This window comes from Pristis pectinata, chromosome 1 (genome assembly GCF_009764475.1).
Source record: "Pristis pectinata isolate sPriPec2 chromosome 1, sPriPec2.1.pri, whole genome shotgun sequence".
Classification (NCBI taxonomy): Eukaryota; Metazoa; Chordata; class Chondrichthyes; order Rhinopristiformes; family Pristidae; genus Pristis; species Pristis pectinata.
Genome location: NC_067405.1, coordinates 116,093,659 through 116,117,127, shown reverse-complemented (window position 1 = coordinate 116,117,127; position 23,469 = coordinate 116,093,659). Strand labels below are relative to the sequence as shown.

The following is a 23,469-nucleotide window of genomic DNA, read 5'->3' as shown; positions in this document are numbered from 1 at the left end:
CAATTTAGTAAGTACAAAAGGGAGTGAGGCTCCTAAAATAGAAATTGATGAAAATCCGTGCACAGACATACTCAAGGTACACCCATCGGGGACATTGAATTACATTTAAATCTTGTGTCCAAAAAATTAAATATCTAATATTAATTGCCCAATAGTAAAATCTAAAGTTAGGCAAAGCCATACCGCCATCCTTTTTTAATTTTTGTAAATATTTATTTCTTAACCTTGGGTTTTTATTCTGCCATATATATGAAAGAATTTTAGAATCAATAGTATCGAAAATGGATTTTGAGATGAAAGTTGGAGCCGCCTGAAATAAATATAAAAATTTTGGTAAAATATGCATCTTAACCGCATTGATTCAACCAATCAATGATAGAGACAATGGGGACTATTTAGTAAACAATTGTTTAACATGATCGATTAAGGGTAAAAAGTTAACTTTGAATAAGTCCTCGTGCTTCTTGGTAATTTTAACACCCAGATACATAAAATAATCAGTCACTAATCTAAATGGTAATTGCCTATAAATTGGGACTTGCATATTTAATGAGAAAAGTTCACTCTTAAGATTTAATCTATAACCAGAGAAAACACTAAACTGAGCAAGCAGTGATAATGCTGCAGGGATAGATTTCTCCGGGTTAGAGATATAGGGTAAAAGGTCATCTGTATATAGTGATATCTTATGGGTCCCATTTCCACGAGTGATACCAAATATGTTAGAAGAGTCCTGAAAGGCAATTGCCAAGGGTTCCAAGGCAATATCAAATAATAAAGGACTTAAAGGGCAGCCCTGTCTAGTGCCTCAAAAAAGGGGATCTCTGATTATTAGTAAGTATTGAAGCCAAAGGTGTATGGTATATCAATTTAATCGCAGATGTAAAATTTGGGCTAAAATTAAATTTCTCAAGTGTGTTGAATAAGTATTCCCATTCAACTCTATCAAACACCTTCTCGGCATCTAGCGACATAACACATTCTGGAATTGTAGATGAAGGGGTATATACAATACTCATTAACCTCCTAATATTAAAATGAAATAATGATTCTTAATAAATCCTGTCTGGTCATCAGAAATAATTTGTGGACGTACCTTTTCCCAGTCTAGAAGCCAATATTTTGGAAAAAAAATTTGGAGTCCACATTCAATAAAGAAATAGGTCTAAGATGCACATTCAGTAGGATCTTTATCCTTTTTAAGAAATTAAAGAGACAGTTGCTTCATAGAAGGATTGTGGTAATTTACCTGCTGATAAGGCATCTTTAAAAATTTTACCTGACCAGGGAGAGAGAAGATCAGAAAAGGATTTTAAAAATTCAGCTGTATACCCATCGGGACCAAGTGGTTTACTCGAATTCATTGAAAAAATTGCTTTCTTTACTTCTTCCTCCGTAATGGGTGCATCTAATATTAAACGTTCATTAAGTGATAATTTCAGAATCTTCAAATTCCTTAAAAATTCATGCATTGATGTAGAATCCTCAGGAAATTCTGATTGATATAAAGAAAGTATAAAATTCTTGAAAAGGTTTATTAATTTGATCATCGTCCACCATGTAATTACCATCTTGTTTACGAACTTTAATAACCTGACGTTTAGTTGAAGCAGCTTTCAGTTGGTTGGCCAACAATTTACCAGATTTATCACCATGTATATAAAACTGACTCCTAGTTTTGAGTAATTGATTTTCAATTGGAAGTGTTAATAATAAACTGTGTTGCAATTGAAGTTCAGTTGTCTTTTTATAGAGCTCCAAATTAGGAGCATCAGAGTATTTTTAAAATCGATTTCTTTAATCTTATCAACCAATATACGTAATTTCAATCCAGCAGAGTATGAAATAATTTGACCACGGATATAAGCTTTAAAAGGTATCTCATAATATCCCACTGGAAATTTCTTCCATAGAATTAGTTGAGAAGGAAAAGGAAATCTGTTCTTTAATAAAATGAACAAAGTCTAAATCCCACAGTAAAGAAGGATTGAGTCGCCATTGTCTGGCACCAGAGGATACGTCCACTAATTTATTTGATAGTTTCAATGGCATGTGTTCAGAAACAGCAATTGCATCATACTTACAGTCAATAACAAATGGAGCTAATCGAGAATAGATAAAAAAAAGTAATCAATTCTAGAGTAGTCGTGATTGACACGAGAAAAGAATGAAAACTCTATCATATGGATGTAGAAATCTCCAAACTTCTAAAATTCTGGAATCAACTAAGAAGGAATTAATAAAGACAGTGGATTTGTTTTGAAATACTTGATTTGACACAGATCTATCCATTGAAGGGTTTAAACAACAGTTGAAATCTCCACCCATAATGTATATTCATTTAAATTAGGAAAAGATGTAAATAAATGTTTAAAGAACTCAAGATGATCAATGTTAGGTGCATAAACATTAACCATAACAACTTTTTTTGTTATGAAGTAAGCTGGTAATTAATAAAAATTTACCATTCGGGTCTGAAATTGTTTCATGATGAACAAATGAAATTGAGGAGTCTATAAAAATTAGACTCCTTTCACCTTTGCTTGTGAATTAGAATGAAACTGTTGACCTCTCCAATGTCTAAAAAAGCACTGATTATCCTCTCTCCTAATATGTGTTTACTGAGCAAAGATAATTTGAGCGTTCAGTCTATAAAAAACTTTAAAGATCTTCTTCCGCTTAATTGGATTATTTAAACTGTTTGTATTCCATGAAACAAAATTAATCATCTTATCCATTTAATAGACTAAAAACATATGGTATGTAAAGGGTTAACCTTGCTGCACAGGAGACTCATTAACAGGAAGAAGAAAAAAGTTCAAAGAGGAGCTGGATATGATGACAATTCAGGCATATTTGTAGTTTATCAGTCCAGAAGAAGAAAAGAACTAACCTAAAAACAGCTCCATCCCTCACCCACAAAAGCCCGAAAACTGGCCAATAGACAGCCAGAGTGCTACCCACTAAATCCCTTAACCCACCTCTTTTGGTGGCAAATCTCCAAGTTAAAAGGAATGCAAGACACCACCGATAGTCAAAACATGGAAGTACAAGTACCCAAAACAGCATTTTGAAATTATAAACAGGCTTGCTGAAAAAGATTCCACACAGTCAAAAATACTGACAGTCGACATTTAAAAAAATACAATCTTACTATTATTTCAAAAGAAAAAAAAGCAATCACTCAGTCAGATTCTTAATTATTATGAAAACAAACCATTAAAAATATTGAAGTAGAATAATAAGGAAAAAAAAGAATTGTTAAATAGAAACATGATAAGTATCCATGTTCCAGAACCAAACACGAAAGTGTTAACAAAGGGCAGAAAAAGATCTCCAGACTTAAAAACGTTCAAATCTGTAAGTTAATTATTACCTTGTAGACCAAATAGGTATAAGAATCAGAGAATAGCACATTTCTTAACCATCTGAAGTCAAAAGTTAATCTTTGAAAAATTCTTTGGCTTCCTTCACGGAATTAAACCATTTGCGTGATTTATCAAGGAGTACAATCCTCAGACAAGCTGGGAACAATAATGCAGGTTAATAGTTCCCTTGATAAAGTTGCAACATAATCGGTTTATAACGCAGTCTCTCTTTCATAACTTCTGGGTTGTAATCTTCAACCAGATGAAACTTCCAATCTTTATATTGGATCATTCCTTGACGACGAGCGATTCAAAACAAATGTTCTTTAGTACTCACATAGTGAAATCTCAATATTACTGGCCGTGGTTTTTGCTCTGCCGGGGGTTCTGGTCTTAACGCTCAGTGAGCACGATCAAGTATGGGACGTACAGAGAAAACTTCAGAGCCAAACACATCCATCAAAAGTTTGGAAAAGAATTCAATAGGATTACCAGTATCAGCGTCTTCGTGAAGGCCAATAATCCTCAAATTGTTTCTCTGACTGCAGCTTTCTAAATCAATAATCTTCTGTCTTTGCTGTTCCAGTATTTGGGTGGTTGCAGTTAAATCTTTTTCCAGTAAGCTCAGTCTACGATCTCTCTCTTTGCCAGCTTCATCCAGTTCAGCAATTAATTGCTGTTGTTTAACATTTTCCTGTTAAAGTGTGGTTTGTCTGTCTTCAATCCCTTTTAACAGCGTTTCCAAAGTGGAGAATTCCTTATCAAGTTTTTTATCCAGGAGTTTAGAAATAGCTTCCAAAGTAAGTTGAAGGTCTCCATTACCCTTGCTATCAGCTGCAGCTTTAGCTCTGGTGTTCATTTCCGGTAATTAAAAATCAACATCAATCTTATAAAAGCATTATAAAAGTCTTAAGGGATGGTGTACAAGAAATTAAAAGGTGAGTGGAGCAGTGCCAACATGCGACCTACTCCATCTAGCGCCACCAAGAGAGTCCACTTTATGTGAATTGTGCACCCAGATTCCTTTGCATCTTGGAACTCTGCAATCTCTCACCATTCAGGCAATACACCTTTTTCGTTTCTTCAGCCAAAATGGACAATTTCTTACATTATACAGTAAAACTCCAATAATCCAAGATACTTGGGACTTTGATGGTTCCAATTGGGTAGATCTTCTGGACTACTGGATGCTATTTCTATCAATAACCCAGCACACTTTTAATTCACTTTTTTAGATGTTACACGGTATTATAATACATTTTTCCAGTGAAATGAGTAGGTTTAAGGATGTGGGGGATGGATGCAGGAAAAGGGACTCTGATGTGTTTAAAGGGAGTGCAGTAACTGCCACCCCAGTCAATTTAAAGGCAGTATCAGAAAGAGGCCAAAGTGATCTCAAAGGGAGCACAGGAACCGAGGTACAGGGTTCCTGTACTTCCTTGAAACTCACCAGGACCCAAGTTCCCATGCTGTCTTTAAACCAACTAGTACCTGGTCTCTGTACTCCTTTGAAAATCAACTCATCCATGGTTCCCACGTTTCCTTGAAATTCACCGTGGTCACGGTGAGTTTGAAGGGAGTATGAGAAACATCGCCTGGTGAACCAGATGCTGAACCACTGGAATTTCCAAAAGGTCAGATAGCAGATTATCAGAGTTTTACTGTACTCCATCTGTTCAATTTTGCCCACTCATTTAACTTATCTGTATTTCTCTCTAGCCTTCTTGTATTCTCTTCAGAACTTACTATCCTTCCTTGCTTTGTGTCATCAGCAAATTTAGCAATCATACCTTTCGACTCTTCATCTATCATTTAGATAAATTGTAAGAAGTTGAAGCACCAACAATTCCAGTGGCACACTACTTGTTACATCTTACCAAAGACCCATTTATCCTAACATCTGTTTATTGTTAGCCAGCCAATATTCTAACCACGCCAATATACCTCCTACAGCATGAGCTTTTATTTCCCATAATAACCTTTGATCAAAAAGAGATGAGATAACCTGAATGAATCAAAATGATAAAAGAATTAAAGGCTTTAGAAATGCAAAGCTGTGAATCAACATACTCATGAGAATAATAAATTATGAGATAATAGCACATACAATTTACCTGAACGCACTTGAATTCTAGATTTGAGAAAAATCTTTGTATAATTGTATATAATTACATATTCCACAGCTAAAATACAGCACTTATGCCTAACAATAGAACTTTTATCTCCTCATATTAAAAACAATAAAGAATAAATTACTCAAAAATAATTTGTTTTGAATTCATAGAATTATAGAATGTTACAGAAATTGGCCATTTATCTCATTGTTTATGCCACAGCTCATTTGAACAATCTAATACAACTTATGTATCTGTTAACCTCGTGCTTAATGTCATTTTTCAGAGTTTGTTTTGTGGAATCAATATCTATTGCAATAAGTAACTTACAGTGATGCAAGTGGAAGTCATTGGGAGCTCTGGCAGACCACAGCCTCAAAGTATTCACAGTATTGTTTAGATATCCTGGAACTGGAGTATCATATGGTATAGCAAGAACTACCTACAGCAGAACAAAAAAAACATTATATTTTTCATGAAAGAAAGACTGCTCAGTTTTTTAAATTGTGGCTGTTAGTAAGGGGCTCACTGAGGCCCAAGGGAAATTTACACAGAGTATTAACAAGGCATTGATTGATCTGACAGAGCCACATGTGGCCAAGCTTATTGGATCACTCAAGATAAAAGTAGATAAATGCTTGGAGCAGTGATAGTTACAGGGTCATAGGGAAGGAACAGGCTTACTTCAGATTGTTCAGTAAAGAGCAACTACATGAATGGCCAACTGCCTTCCTTCAGTATTGTAAAATTATCTGACTTTCAGATTTTGAACCCTTAATGAAAACTACATCAAATTTGGACAACAAATCATTTGCAGTGCACCCTAAGCAAGGTGCTTCAGAGATGAATCTTGAAGGACTAGTACCATTTACTGTGTAAGAAACTTTTTTTAAAATATTAAGTACAATTTTTGGGAGTTTTTATTAGCAAATATTAATAAGATCAGTGCAAGACATTTGTAAAAATAAGGTGCAAACCTGGTATAGTTGAAACATGTAAATGTGCAAATTGAAAGCAGAAGTAGACTACTCAGCCCCTCAGGTTTGTTCCACCATTTAGTAATGATCTTACTGTAACTCAGCTTCTCATTCCTTTCTACTCACAATAAACTTTTACCTCTGTTTATCTACCCTAGCCTTAACAATCTTCAAAGATTGCTTCCACTACCTTTGACAGAGAGAGTTCCAAAGACCAAAGGCTTTCTGAGAGGAAAAAAAAATCACCTCTTTACTCTTCTAAATGGGTGATCGCTTATTTTTGTTTTTAAAAACAGCCACCTTTAGTTCTACATTGTCCCACTGGAGGAAACATCCTCTCCAACCTATCAAGACCCCTTTGAGATCTTATACATTTCAAACCAAGTCCTCTCTCACTCTTTTAAACTCTAAGTCATTGACATAAGCACAGTCTGCTTCATTTCATGAGCTGATGATTGAGCTAAGGCTCCTCATTAAGACGAGACAGTGAGTCTCAACTTCACAGCATGGCCAGGAGTGCCTCTGGTCATGCTTCCCCTCTCTATTTTCTTGTTCCTTAACCAGAACTTCACCCCACTTCCATATATTGCTACACAGGTAAAAACAGGAGTGGGTACACATTGTGGTGTGGTGGATGCTGGACACCAGAGACAAGATATCTTTATTAGTCACACGTACATTGAAACACACAGTGAAATGCATCTTTTGCGTAGAGTGTTCTGGGGGCAGCCTGCAAGTGTTGCCACGCTTCCAGCGCCAACATAGCATATCCACAACTTCCTAACCCGTACGTCTTTGGAATGTGGGAGGAAACCGGAGCACCCGGAGGAAACCCACGCAGACATGGGGAGAACGTACAAACTCCTTACAGATATCTACCCAACAATGTGGTAAAGTGCTCAGATATAGCACAATCTAAAAACATCAGTGGTAATTAACACTATTAATCTACCCTTAATCTTTAAAGTGATGGAAGGTATCATCAACAATGCTATCAAACATGACTTATTCATCAATAACCTGCTCAGTTTGCATTTCACCAAGATTACTAGACTTCAGAACATTCAAAGCTTGCTCCAAATGTGGATTAAACAGCTTCTCTTTTTATTTATAAATGCAACGCTAGCACACTGCATGTCTCTGGATGTCTTTGAGGTGATGGTGAGCTTTCATCAACTACTGAGTCTCTCTGGTGAAGGTATTCCCACAATATTGCTGATTTGGGAGTTCTAGGATTTAGACTCAGTGGTGATGAAGGAAGAGCTATGTATTTTATAATCAGGATGGTGAGTGACTTGAAGGGAACTTACAGGTGGTGTTAATCCCATTCTCTGCTGTCCTTGTGCTTTGTATTTGTAGAGGTCAGTCTTGGGAACTGACATCAAAATCTGAATTCCAGATGTAAGGCAACACAAGGTGGTGTTTCATCAAATGCGACATCAAGGAGTGCGAGCAAATCTGAAGGCAATTGGAATGGGGAAATTATCCATTGGATGATGTTAAACCTTGTTTAAAGAACTTTATTTTGATTGTTGAAGGTCAATCCTCTCAGCCTACTGTTGCAGGAGTTCCTCAGGATGGTGTCCTAGGCCCAACATCTTCAGTTCCTTCATCACTGACCTACTTTCCATCATAAGGTCAGAAGCAGGAACATTCCATAATGTTTGGTTGCACAATATTGAACTTCATTCCCCTCCTCAGAAAATGAAATAATTCTTGCTGGCATGCACTAAAAGCTGGACAATCTTCAGTAATGTTAAAACACTTTGGAGACTCCCTATAACAGGCATCTCAAAGCATAAAGAATGTTGGATTTTACTGTTGACTGGGAAACCATGAGATTTGTGCTGGGCTTGAGGTCTTATTCTCTGAACACTCTTCTCCTCAGGTGGCCAGTCTATGCTGACAGTGGCAGTGAATTTCATCATCAATGCCAGTTTCGTCAATAAGTGCTCTTGAAACAAGGAAAGTGGTTCATGTTTTCCAGGGTCTCACTGTAAACCTGTCAGAATGTAGTGTTTTGCAGTGCGGGCAGATTGTTTAGGACCTTAGTTTTATGGGTATTTTACATAAGGCCCACTCTCTCATCTGCGTCACTGAATTAGTTAACAATGACTTGTAGCTCAGCCTCCAAATATGCATAAACACTATTTGGCAAAATCTCACATTTGGCATACAAGATTAGGGCCTCGTATTTGGCATAACAAAGCTCTAATTATATTCAGTTAGCTTAAACTGACGTGGCACATGCCTGAGAGCAGAGTCCTGTATCAGATACTCTAGTCTGAGCTCAGTAACAGGAAGACATTATCAGATGGATTGAGGAAAAGATACAAGGATGTTCTCAAAGTCTCTTTGAAAAAGTGTAACATCTCATTGACTCACTGGAATCCAAAACTGTTTGGTATAGAGGAGGAATATTGGAGATGGCACTATAAAGCTCAAGCCTAAGTGTCAGGAGCACAAAGAAGGCCAGCATAAATGGCAGAAGGAGCACACCACCTCCCAGACTTCGTATCTTCTATTTTACCTATTTCACAGTCTGCAGGGCCCACACTGAACTCATCACCACCTCAGACCCTCTTGCACCGGAGCGAAAGCAAGTCATCCTTAACTTTGAGGGAAAGATGCAGTAATAAAAGGAGGTGGTGCAGAAGAATGACACAGTTGTGGGGGAATCTAGAATTAAAGGGCGTAGTCTCATGTTAAAAGGATGCTCTTTAAGAGTGAGATGAAGAGAGATTTCTTCCTTCTTAGAAGTGTGAATCTTAGGAATTCTCTACCCAGAAAACTGGGGACGTCAGCCGAACTTGGCCATCCCTGCTACTGGTCAGGAAATTAAGAAATGCGAGCTAAGTTTAGTGAGTTAAGAAAACTCCAGTTAATTGGAAAAAAGAATGCTTTGAAGTTTGTGGTTTCTCATGCTACTAACTATCAGTACAACAACATTTTTAAACGCTTTCTAGATCTGAAATATTCACTTGCACTAGCCCTGTGGAGTTTTTCAAAAATTTCCTCACCTTTATTTCAGATTTTCAGCATCCATATTTGATTATTGTTTTGTTAAATATTTAACTAACATGCCAAGTTATAAAAGAACAACAATGAACATAGCTCCGTGCAAATACATTTATGTTTGATTTATAGATTAATTTCTTTGATTTCAGATTATAAAATCTCAATTCAAAAAATACCTAACAACCATTGCAAGGAAACAATAACATACCTCTGCGTCATTCCACTTGGCACCATCTTTGGTATGTTGTACGTAACCATAGAAATAAACTGGTATTACATATTCAGGCCGAGCCTTTTCCCAAGGGTTGCCAAGTCGCAGCCAATCATCAGCTACCTCCACCTATTATCATGTAATACAAAGCTCACTTTTATTAGTTTATCCTTAGGTAAATAATCACTTTGCATCTAAACTTACTTTTAAATTGAGTATTTATTATACCATCACTAACAATTCAATTCTGTCAGATTCTACACGATGGTAAATTAAATGTATGCAACTTCCAATTGCTGCCACCTTACCCCTACACTGTAGAAGACAATGGGAAGGGAGCTCTGGTGAACAAAGGGTTACTCTCTCTCTCCCCTGGTAACATCTTGAGCCACCTGCTCATATAGTCTCTGCTTGGTGTGATAAGGAGATACTGAGCTATGAAAACTTCAAGACCACAAGAACAGGGTTGTTTGTGACTGTCTGTGAAAGGTATGTTAACCTGTCTGGGACCAATGGTAGCGTGAGCTGGTCAAGCATACCCAAATATGGGTATGCCTGTGCAGTAGGTGGACACCCACTGGAGAACAATGTATTTAAGTTTGTTAGCACCCTGTATTCCTTGAGTCGGGTCACGTGCAGGGAAGAGCAGCACTGATTGTTTGCTCCTCCATGTACCCCCATTCCTGCTAGCATTAAACTAATGAAGTATTGATCGTAAGTTCTTTGGTTCTGCTGTTGTCTCACTTATTACAGAGCGCAGGTCGACTTTTACGACACCTCCAAGACAGATGCACCAAACTTCCTGTTAAAAAAGTAGAAGAATAATTTTCCTTCTGTGTGGGACACACCTTTGTTAAACTACTTTTGCAATGATGAGCATGGTAATGTAATTGTACCTTATATTGCAAATAGTAGTATCGCATCTCAGATTTGACCACTATTATTTGACTTCTTAAACGATGGGGGTGTTTGAATTTTTGCTTGTGTCGAGGGCCTGTTATAGTTTTAGGAAGACAGTAGTCTTTCGAACTAGTCTCTACTTGTCCTTCCTGAAGGAAGAATAGGAAGCTCTTTTCAATGCAAACGGCAATAACAATATATCAGAGAAGGAGAGCACCCACTCTTCTGGTCAGATGACATTGGTTACGATTGTTCGATGTCAATTATTTAAGGGTTATTATCTATGTTTCATTATTTATGGAATCGTTGGAAAATAATCATCTTAGTTTCAAGACATCAATAGACGAGTCCCACTGGGTCGTAACTCAGGTTCAGCAATCTTCAGCTGCTTCATCCATGACCATTCTTCCACTGGTAAACTGGGCAAGGCAGTGGCATGTGGAATCTTAATTGTGATATCATGCATTCTGGGGATGTTTAATAAGGGTAGGGTCCTAGGGAGTTTGAGAAACAGAGACCTTGGTGTACTAGCCCAAGAATCCCTGAAGGCGGCAGCACAAACAAATAGTGGTGAAGAAGGCATAAGGTATGCTTGCCTTCATTAGCTGGGGCTTAGAGTACAAGAATAGAGAGATCTTGGTACAAATTTATAAAGCATTGGTTAGGTGATAGCTGGAAGATTGTGTGCAGTTCTGGTCACCACCTAAAGGAAGGATATGATTGCACTGGAGAGGCTGCAGAGGAGATTCACCAAGATGCTGCATGGGAAGGATGGGAAGGAATGTTTCAGTGATGAGGAGAGACTGAATAGGCTGGGGTTGTTTTCCTTGGAGCAGAGGAGGCCTGGAGGGCGAGGGGGTGGGGTGGGGTGGGGGGAGAAATCTGATAGAGGTACACAAAATTATGATAGGCACAGATAGGATAGATAGTAAGAAACATTTTCCCATGAGGTATCTAAAACCATAGGGCATAGGTTTGAGATGAGGAGTTAAGAGGTTTGGAGGTGATCGGAGGAAGAATTTTTCACCCAGAGGGTAGCTGCAATCTGGAATGCACTGCCAAAGGCGGCAGTGGAGGCAGGTCATCTCACAACATTTAAGCAGCATCTGGATGATTGCTTTGTGGCAAATTCCCAAACCCCAAGTCTAGGAATAGTTCTCAAAGTTCAGTTCAGCAAGTCATAAGGTGAAACATGAGCAAAGGCTTTTGCAAAACCACTGTTGACTGAAGAGAAAATGTAGAGAGAATGTAGAGAGAAATTATGAAATCCACATGTTCCACGATGGAACCCACACGACACCTCAATCACTGATGATCTCCTTTGCTTTGTTCCGAAGTATCTGCTACCCTGAAGGCATTCGATAAGTGGCTGCCTACACAAATACCTGTTTTCCACTACAGTTTAACAACAAAGTGAACTCCACTTGTTTGCTCCAAAAATCCATATATGGATCGTAGTGACAGACACAGCTATTGTTCTTCATCCATTGTTACGGAGACCAGCAGTCAGTGTCTGTCTCTCTCTCTCTCTCTCCTCAACTCACTGAGCAAAACCATCAGCATGTTGTTATCTTGCTATCTTGATGACACCACACACACACTAGTAATCTACTGTCCAGGTGCCTTAAAGGGATATGCACCAAATAGCAACCTGGCTCGTAACACCTCCCCCCTAAAAAAAATTTTGATCTGCAAGAGCAGAATATTTTAACTGTGCATAATATTAGTTAAGCAATGCGTTATAATTACTATTCTACGCAATTACAGAAAAATCACATTAATAAAGATGCATTTTTCCATTTAACATCGGGAAAGCCTATCAGCAATTACGTTATCATTGCCTTTAATGTGAGTTATCACGAGATCATACTCTTGTAAAATCAAACTCCAGTTTAACAGCCTTCTGTTCCTGTTTTTCACTCTGCTCAGAAACACCAATGGGTTATGATCTGTATACACAGTAAGTGGTTTCTGAGCAGTGCAAACATACACGTTAAACTGCTGCAAAGCTAAAACAAGCAACAGTAATTCTTTCTCTATGGTGGAATAATTCCTTTGATGCTCATTAAATTTCTTTGAAAAATAAGCTACAGGATGGTCAATATCATCACAGTCACCCTTCTGTAACAACACAGCTCCTGCAGCTTCATCACTGGAATCTGTATGTTTTAACCCTTGAATTACAGAACTAATCATTCTTTGAAATGTTGCTGGAACATTTTTCATTCCAAATGGCAAAACATTGTATTCATACAATCCAGAAGGGTTTACAAAGGCAGAAATTTCTCTTCCTCTATCTGTCAATGGGACACACCAGTACCCTTTTAATAGGTCAATCTTTGTAAGAAATTTAGCCTTCCCCACTCTGTCTATGCAATCATCCACCCTAAGGGTAGGGTTACAGCATTCGCTTTTCTATAAGCGGTGCAAAACCTAACACTCCCATCTGGTTTAGGCACAATAACATAGGGTGAACTCCAAGCTGAAGTGGATTGTCTAATAATATCATTCTCTAACGTATATTCAACCTTTTGGTCAACAAGTTTACTCTTTTCTACATTCATTCGATATGGGTGTTGTTTGATTGGCTTTGCATCCCTATCGTCAACATCATGATTAGTTATTGACATTCTCTTTGGAACATCCGGAAACAAATTTTGAAATTTTAAAATTAACTGCTTCATCTGTTGTTTTTGTGAAAGCTGTAAATGTTCCTTGGTCCTGCTCTCTTTTGGAAAAATATTGGAAAGACATTTTTAATATTATTTCAACTGTATTGAATATTGATTTACAACTCCATCCTATTACTGCAATTTTTGGGTTACCAATGATGGATTCTGGCCATTTATCTGCTTCTGCTCGTCATATGATTGCTTTTGTTACATTAATGGCCAAGAGATCCATTCTATTTAAATGGAAGGATCCTATACCTCCTAACACATTTCAATGGTTTTCTCAAACTATACCATGTTTAAACTTAGAAAAAATTAGGAGTGGTACTGTTGATCCTTCGCTTAAATTTGAGGAAGTTTGGAGTTCATTTATTCAGTGTTTCCATATGATATAACCAGAACTTTTTTGAATCCCTTTCAATAACCTTTGAATATAGAGGAGCGGAGCTAACGACATCATAATTTTTTTTTAAAAACCGAAGAAATAGCAGTCCAGTTTTATTTTGAAGTTTTTGGTTTGCCTTTGTTTATTATTATTTTGATTTGGGGGTTCTCTTTTCATATAAAGAAATTTCCTTTCAAATTTTTTTTTTGTATCATGCTCACTTAGTAAGAGATTGGGAGGTCCAGATTATATATTTTACTCCCTGTGAGTGTATATATTAACTGTTATTATTGTTATCCAGATCTCTTCGCACCATATGTATAATCACTAATATTATGTATATTAATTTGAAATTCAATACAAAGATTGAAAAAAGAAAGAAAGAAAGTTGTAAATGTTCCAACTTTGTTTCAATGTTCTCGAGAATATTTTTGTTTCTCAGCTTCGGTAATACAATGTTTGGTCTAAACTGATCTTCCCCAGTCTCAACTTTAGATATCCTCAGGTCAACAAGCCACATTATCAGCCATTGCCACAGCTAAATCAAAATTAACTCTCGTAATAAGGTTTAAGCATGTTTACATGACAGAGTTGTTTTTGCTTTCGTCGATCAAGTGTCTTGATCACATAATTTAAATCATTAATCTTAGACTCAATTACATATGGCCCATGAAACAGGACTTCCAGAGGGTTGTTTTAAATAGGGAAAAACACTAACACTTCATCTCCCACCTTAAACGTCCTTGAGTGAGCATGTTTATCAAAATATGTTTTCATTTTCGTTTGGCTTGTTTTTAAATTCTCTCTCACTAACTGGCAAACTCTCTGCAGCCGATTTTCAAATTTCTGAACATAGTCCAATAAATTCAAATGCATCTCCTCATTAACCCATTGTTCCCTTAGCAATTCTATTGGTCGTCTAACCTGATTTCCAAACACAAGTTTAAAAGGACTGAACCCTAAGGATTCCTGCACTGACTCCCTTACTGCAAACAAAAGCAAATGAATTCCTTCATCCCAATCCTTTGTGTTTTCAAAACAAAAAGTCTTCAGCATATTTTTGCGAGTAGAATGAAATCTCTCCAGGGCTCCCTGAGATTCTGGATGATATGCAGATGATACAATCTGCTTTGCTCCCAGCTCATAGACTAATTGTCAAAATAACCCAAGCATAACATTACTTCCCTGGTCAGACTGGATTTCTTTCGGCAGACCAACCAAAGTGAAAAATTTTAAAAGAGCCTTTGCCACAATCTTGGCCTTAATATTTCTGAGTGGTATTGCCTCTGGAAATCTAGAAGCTACACACGATGGTTAACAAATACTGATTCCCAGCTCTAGACTTTGGCAATGGGCCAACACAGTCCACAATCACTTTCGAAAAGGGTTCACCAAAGGCAGGAATAGGCTGTAAAGGAGCCACAGGGGGACTTTGGTTAGGTTTACCTACCATCTGACATGTGTGACAAGTTCTACAAAACATCACCACATCCTTCCTCAAACCAGGCCAAAAGAATTGTTTCAAAATCTTTCTTACAGTTTTATTCACACCAAAATGACCACCTGAAGGCATACTATGGGCAAGGTTTAAAATCTCAGTCCTATAAACTTTAGGAACCACAACCTGGTGAATAACTTACCATTCCTCACTGGCAGGAACATCAGGAGGTCTCCATTTCCTCATTAACACTCCATTTCTGAAATAATATCCAGTTTGCACCTTCTCAATCTCATCACTTGAGAGTGCTTTTTCTCTCAATTCAGTAAGCTCAGGATCTTTAGTCTGCTCCACTATAAATTCTTTCCTGGATAGAGACAAATCTTTATATTCAGGCCCAATACAAGGATTTTGATCCTCCAGTGAAGATAGAAAAGTCTCGGACAAGTCATCATAACTTGCATCCTGTTTAAGGCTGTCACAGGGAACAAAATCAGGCTGCACAGGATTATGGGCCTTGGCTAATTCTTTAGCTCTAGCTTGAGTCACTGCACAGGATGGATAAACATCTGAATCGTTCTTGGACTCATCAATAATTGGTTTGGTTGTTAACTGTACTACAGGGACAATTTTTCCACCTGCAAGGTCATTCCCTAATAACAAAGAAATTCCTTCCACTGGTAAACTAGGTCGTATCCCTATCTTAACAGGTCCTTCTATTAACTCTGACTTTAAAATTACCTTGTGCAAAGGTATAGACACAGTGTCACCTGTAACGCCTCGCACTAGATTTACCTCACCAGTATCAGTTTCTTCACCAAAATTTAAAACACTGTCCAACAAAATGGATTGGGAAGCTCCAGTATCTCTAAGGATTTTCACTGGCACTTGGGGTGACCCAACATTCAGTGAGACAAAACCCTCTGATACAAAAGAATGGAATTCCTCCCTAACCTCATCCAACATTTCAGCATTTACCTCTGGCAAGGACTTATCTTTAACAACATATCCAAAGCCCTTCTGATTTTTAGGTTTAACTACTTAAACAAATATTTGGCACGGCCTCCTTTTCTTTCTTTTTCTTCAAGAGGGAGCAATTACCTATCACATGACCAGGTTTCTTACAGTAATAACAAGTACGCTCAGCAGGTTTCTCCAGCACTGGCTTCCGATCATCCTTCCCCTTTTGATTACTTCCCAATTTAATCTCCGGTTTACCTGGATTGTCCTTATAACTCTTTTGAAAGGCCTTAGTTTGTCCCCATTTGGATTTATGGGTTAAAGCATACTCATCTGCCAACCTAGCAGTTTCTTGCAAAGTTTCCACCTCCTTCTCATTTAGATATGTTGTTATTTCAACTGGGACACACTTTTTAAAGTCTTCCGCTAAAATCAATTCTCTCAATCTATCATAGTCCCCATCTATGTTTTTAGACGTGCACCATCGTGCTTGAATTGCCAAGGCATCGTAGGCTACAGACCGAGACTGGTAAACGGACTTAGTAGAGGGAACAAGTACATGATGTTCATGGATGTGGTGGATCAAAGAGTCTATTTCTGTGCTGTAGAATTCTAACTTCATCTACCTTCCTTTCAAGCGATTAAAAGGTGACAATCAAGCAGTTAGATATGGAAGTTAATATATTTAGAAGGGTTAGTTGGGTTTATAGGGGTTAAAAGAACTAGCAGCAAACCCAAGGAGGCAGTTGATTACACAAATGTTAAAGTCTAGACTTTGCTTAACCATAAGGCAAAACTGATTAGCAAGCACAGGAGTGATGCTGAATAAAATTTGATGTGCATTAAAATGCAGGTAACAGAATTTTGGGTGACTTTATGTTTACGGAATAGAGGACTTATCATGCAGAAGGTATTTTACAAATGGATTCTGAAGATCTGTAAATACATTGCTATGCTATGTAATACAATCTGGGGGCATTTCATGTTCAAACAAAATACATGTGCAAAGTTTCATCCATTGAATTAAATAAATGGAATGCACCTATAATTTTCTGTATATGGAGTTCTGCTGATGGCAATAGGGTGTGAATATTTCCAGTCTATGATTGCAAAAATGTTTCAACTGCAATATTAATGAAAAAATAGTAGTTAGAAAGAAAAACTGAATTGAAACAAAGACAGAGAGAAATTAAGGTAATTAATTAATTCAAAAACCATACCTGCCACCCATCTTTGATCTTCTGATTAAAAATGCCATATTCATATCTTATGCCATACCCATATGCAGCCAGGCCCAGCGTTGCCATGGAATCAAGGAAACAGGCTATGAGAAACATGCAAGAGAAATAAAATTTAAAAATGGAAACAAAATTGTAGCAAAAATCCACAGGTGAAAGCCCACTTACCGGAACTACACATCACAACAAAATAAAATTTTTACTTAGCTTATTAATATACTAACATCAATTCTACTAATGAGACTATACACTTGAATAAAATGGAAGTGATCCTAAATTAATAAACAACGCTGCAAATTCCATAATCCATGCTGGTGGGATATTTCTACAGAATCAACTAAATGATACAATGAATCAAATGTCAGTTTTCATAATACCCTTAAAATTTGGAGTTTTGTAAAGACAGAGACCTGTATTCTGAATTTAACTTAACAGGACTTAACAGGGCAAATTTGTGAAATGACAACAAATACAGTTGTCCCACGTGAAATATCTTTCTGAGAACCAAGAGTAAAATTTTCCATAAAAATATCCCCTCCAGAGAAGCCTCCTATTGAAGGAGCACCAATATTTCACAGAGAAAAGCAAATGGAGTTACAAAATTTCTGTTTTAGGGATGTGTGGAAGGCAGAAAAGTAGGAGAATAAAATTACCTGCAAGCCTTCCTAAGCCACCATTGCCAAGACCAGCATCATTTTCAATTTCCTCCAGTTCCTCAATATCTAAACCCATCTATAGCAAACAAAGAATGCAATGGCATCAGACACAGATTCAAGGAGTCGATTCTCTATATCCATTTCAACATAAAACAGACTTCAAATGATTTAGTGTTACTGCCTTACCAGTTTCATCTAAGATCCAAGGCACAATCTTACATAACTGTGCAATTTAGGCAAGCTTTTAAAATTTAAAACCATTAAAAGAAATCTGGTTATCTATATAAATAATAAAACAATCAGAATAACCATTTCAAAACTAGCATGATATTTCTTCAGTTCTTTTGCTTACAAGAAGCAAAACTGTACAGTTGTCAATTTCCCTCCAACTCAAAGACAAGTGCATCACTGCCAACATGGACTTCATTTCTGCCACTACCCCAGCGTGCTAATAGGACGTGGGTTATAAATCATTCATGAAACTGTAATCAGCAGTGTTTTTGTAACATATCAATTTCACCTGGATTTTTTCCCCTTTCTCCCTGTTAGTTCCACTCACAGAGTTTGCTGTGCAATTGCTGGGCATATCCAAAATTGCCCCTGAAAGTATCAACTGAGTCCATAATAGGGGCAGCGTAATGACAAACTGGTAGAGCTGCTGTCTCACAGCGCCAGTAACCTGGGTTCAATCCTGATCTCTCGTGCTGGCTGCATGAAGTCCGTACATTCTCCCTGTGAGCATGTAGGTTTCCCCCAGATACTCCAGTTTCCTCCCAAATCCCAAAGGTGTTAATTGGCCTCAGTAAATTGTTCCGTGTGTGTAGGTGAGGGGTAGAATCTGGGAGGGAAAGTGGAGAGAATAGATTGCAGGGCAAATCGATGGGGTGTGTATACGCTCTGCCGTAAGCTGGCATGTTGCAAGAAAATATGGAAATACAAATCTAATATCAAATTCAGCTTAGTTCATATATAAATGATTGTTCCAAACAAAACACAATTTATTGTGTAATTACCACAAAATTAAGTGAAGCACCCTATCCAAGTCTTAAAACAAGTGTACAATAATTCTTGCATGCTCATCTTTTCTTGTATCAGAAAAACAGCTAAATATAATTTGAGGTTTCTTACTTTATTACAGTATATTTCTAAGATGACTGCAAAAACTCCAATAGCCTTTAAAAAACAAAGAACTGAGATAAAGGACAAAGTTAATGCTAGTTTTCATTTATACAATGCCTTTAATGCAGTAAAAAGGTCCCAAATGCTTTGTAGAATTATTAACAGGCAAAATAAAAAAAAGTTTCTCAGTCATAAGATATTAGTATACGTAATCAAAGGCTTGATTAAAAAGCTTGGTTTTAAGGAGCAATTTATTGGAGGAAAGAGAGGTAGGAAGGTTGTGGGTGAGAATTCCAGTTTTGGTTCTGGTGTGGTAGTGAGAGAGTCCATGCTCCTTTGTACCTATTTAACCTACTAGCAATAACTACAATGCTACATAACTGAAGTTAAAATGGAGGTGGTACTTGGAACAACCAATAGTCCAACTGCAAAAGGATGAAGCTGGATGAAATGGGTTGGACTTGGACTGAACTATCAATGTACTACCCTCTGATTGGAGGAAAACAGAAGGAACAGGAGGGAAATGAGGATTTGACTCCTTACTTAGCCTGGAACAGCAGAGGAACCTAAGATCACAAAGCAACCCTTGGACCAATACTCGAGAACAAAGGGTAGCCTTAAATCTGACTAAGACTGATCATCTTGTGTTTTGATGGCTGGTGTACTGAGCAAGGTGTGAGTGCTTGAGGGTTGCCTTTACAATTAAGAATTTGAATAAAGCTAAATACACTTTCTGTCAGTTGTCAGTGATATCTGTCTTAACACCTGACACAACACTTGGCAGCCAAACCCATGCTGCAATGATTCAAACTGAATGTGTCCAACTGAGGTAGTACAAAAGCAATAGTGCTTGAAAAGGCAGCAAATAATATAACATTTCATAAAATTCTTTCTTTAAAACAAAATCTTTTACTAACCTGGTACATAGCTTCATCACATGAACTTTCTAGACCCAAATTAATCATCGTATTCTGCAAGGTGCGACCCATGTAGAACTCCAGAGACACATAGTAAATCCGCTGAAAAATACATTCAGTCATTTGTCATGTGCAAATGCAAATTACACAGCAATACTAATTGAGAACTTCATTTACCATATCTGTCATGCTGTATCTGCAAGCTTACTCATGGAATCAAACAGTAAAGCCCATTGTACCTCTGTTGACCCTTTGAAACAGTATCCAGTAAGTTCCATGCTCTATTCTTTGCCATAGCCCTGAAAGATTGTCCTTTTTCAAGAATATATCCAATTTAAGCTTGGTTGTTGGTATCTGGTTTCATCAGCCTCTCAGGTGGTGTGCTCCTCTGAGTAAACAAAAATCCTGTGGATTTTTTGGACATTGGTTATAAATCTTTCAGTCAATGAAAATAATTTTTCTCCTTTATCAAAATCCCTCATAACTTTGATCAGCTCCATTAAATTCATACTATTTTTCTCTGATCAGGGAAAAATGATCTCATCATCTCTGATCTCTCCATAGAACTTCAGTCCCCATCACTGGTACCATTCCAGTAAATTTCCTTCCCCTATCTAAAGCATGGTTTCCAAACCCATACCTCAGCTGAATGCTATGCTAGTGATTTATAAAGGTCCACCATAGCTTCCTTGCTTTTGTATCCTCTGTCCCTACTGGTTAAGGTCAAGATCCCATTTTTATTGAAAAAAAATTACCACTTTCTTCTGCCACCTACAAAGATGGATTTGTGATGTTCTGTAATCCCTCCATCTGTGGACCTTATTTAAAATTATATAATTTATCTGACTCTCCTCAGTATGGTTTACAAAGCACACTGCTCCACATTTCTTTATATTATTTCCAAGCAGATATTATTATATACTTCCCTCCAGGCTGATACAAGGGCAATTTTGTATCCAAGTTGCAACTTTAATCCTATGGGACTCAATTTTTCTAATATCTTTATTAGGTTGCACTTCATCAATATCATATTAAATGGACTGCCTTCATTTTAAGAACTCAATCAACATTGTTGGCTGTCCTTTATCATTATTTGGTTTTCCATATGTCAAAAATATAGATCTCCCATACTAAAAATAGAAATGTTATCTTTGTAGTTTTATAGATTTAAGTAACAAGAAATGAACTTTCAAACAGGGCTATTTGTTTTACTTAACACAACATGATGGCTATCCAAACACAAGCAGGCAGGGTTAGTTATTTACAATCCAACTTAAAAACTCTCCCAAATAGTAATTCAAAGCTATTTAGATTTCATGCTGTACGTAGAGTCGTGGACACAGCCCAGCGCATCACGGACACCAGCCTCCCCTCCTTGGACTCTGTCTTTACCTCTCACTGTCTTGGAATCAGTAATTTGGTGGTATACCAGGAATAAAGTTGTTGAGGCAGAAAACTGGCCAAGAACTTGTTGAACAGAGCAGGCTCAGGGAGCTGAAAAGTGTACCCCCCCCCCCCCAATTTTCACATGATCTACCTCCCCTACCTTCCTCCTTTCCACTGGAAGCTGGCTTATATGACTCCCTCCCTCCCTCCACCCGTCTTCCTCTGTGATTCTGGGGAGCCCTCTTCCTGAAAATGACAACTGTTTGCACGCAGTCCTGTTCACCCGGGCTGAGGCGCTGCCTACCACACCGTGGACGGACGCGGCGGTCACCGATACTCTTGCAACTTGGAACCCCATTCTGCTGCCAACTTATTTAAAAAGTGGAAGAGCGCCTGCTGTGGACAACACCTTAAGGTGCTCTGGGTGTGAGCGGCCCCTTAGGGTCAACTTTCAGTGCCGCTTGCAGTGGGGTTGGGTGTGAAGGCGCTCTGTGTGGCTCAGGGTCCTTTTTACCTTGGGGTTCTTCTCGTAATAGTACTGCTGGGTGCGGATCCAGCGCCCCACAAGGTGGTCACGGACGATGTGGGCCAGCGCCAAGTAATAGTCTCTCGTGTTGGCCACGTTACGGTCCTTCACCAGCGTGAAGTGCAGGTGCCGATTGAATCCCAGTTTTAAACCCGACACGTTCTCCAAGGAGGCGATGCCGCTGACGGTGATCTGCTTCTTTCTCTCGCTGGTCGCTGCCATCTCCCTGCCGCCGCCGCCGCCGCCGCCGCCGCCGATCCACAACGCGAGCGTTTTCCGTTGGGCCGTTTACTTCAAACTGCCGCCACACAGCGACCTTCCCCCGGCCCCGCCCAATCGGGTCAGTCTCCCCCGCGGCCCCGCCCAATCAGGTCAGTTTCCCACCCCCCCCCCCCGGCCACACCCAATCAGGTCAATCTCCCTCGCCCCTTCCAATCAGGTCAGTTCCCCCTCTGCCGCGCCCAATCAGGTCGCTTCCCCCTCCAGCCCCGCCCAATCAGGTGTGCCCCCCGGCCCCGCCTAATCAGGTCAATCCCCCCTGCCCCTTCGAAGCAGGTCAATTCCCCCCTGGCCCCTCCCAATCAGTTCAATCCCAGGTCCTGCCCATAGGTCAGACCCCCTTCTACCATGAGATGAGAAGAGGGGATATTTTTGATTGCATCATGTTCAATTACATTCACAACTCCTGGGCAATTGAAGTAGTCTACCATGCCTGCAATACCGAGGTAACATTCAGGCACGGGCTGAAAAGCATCAAGTGTCATTTGCCCCACAGAAGTGTCCAGCAATGACCATCTCTGACAAGAGAGTCTAACCACCTATACTTGATATTTCAGTGGTATTACCAACAGTGAGCTCCCCACTATCAACAGTCCAGAGGTTACCATTAACCAGAGACTCAACTGGACCAGGTATATAAACCAGGCTGGGTATGCTGTGGCATTTGACTTGCTAGCTACAGGGTGCAAGTCAGGAATTTGAAGGGTTACTCTCCACCAGCTGGGATGAGTGCAGCTCCAACAACGTTCAAGAAGCTTCACTCTAGTCAAGACAAAGCCTGCTTAATTGGCATCCCACCATTATGGAGACCGAGGAGCTAACTAACCACAAAAGTAAGATGTCCCTGGATTGGAAGTGCCACCTTTCCTCAACAGAACAGAAAAAGCTTTGCAAGCACTTGAAAGAAGGTGCCCAGCTGTAAACCCAGGACCTAAAGAAAAAATAGTGAATGGAAAGGGTGCAGGAGGGTAAGCAATCTGCTAACAGCTGTCAAACACCAGTGCTGTACATCTATTGCCCCAATCCAAGGTCCAATCCCACTGAAAGACAGGAACAGGTGAGCTCATCATGGACAAAGAGGCACGATGCATGCCAGAGGAACACTTCAAAGACCTCCTCCATCACGGCTCTCATCTTGGTGTGAGCATATTCCATCCTGCAGCAATTTATCCAGGCTATTTCCCAATTTAAAGATAACAAGACCTTGGCATTGCCTCATTGCCCAAGTCGGGGAAGCAAACTGTTCATCCTGAAGGACAGCAATCTCTTAGAAGCTGTCACCATGACCATCTTCCAGAAAGGAGG

The 23,469-nt window shown here is 38.8% G+C and overlaps 1 protein-coding gene across 1 annotated transcript in view; it reads right to left on the bottom strand.

Annotated features, from left to right (window-relative positions):
- Positions 1 to 23,469, bottom strand: part of pygl (phosphorylase, glycogen, liver) — a 71,001-nt gene that overhangs the window by 47,154 nt on the left and 378 nt on the right. The window contains exons 2-7 of the mRNA XM_052038326.1: positions 21,874 to 22,093; positions 19,974 to 20,075; positions 17,935 to 18,013; positions 17,264 to 17,367; positions 9,686 to 9,817; positions 5,813 to 5,924 (exon numbers count right to left, since the gene is read on the bottom strand). Of these exons, the coding sequence (XP_051894286.1) occupies positions 5,813 to 5,924; positions 9,686 to 9,817; positions 17,264 to 17,367; positions 17,935 to 18,013; positions 19,974 to 20,075; positions 21,874 to 22,093 (749 nt within the window). The remainder of the gene's footprint in view (positions 1 to 5,812; positions 5,925 to 9,685; positions 9,818 to 17,263; positions 17,368 to 17,934; positions 18,014 to 19,973; positions 20,076 to 21,873; positions 22,094 to 23,469) is intronic.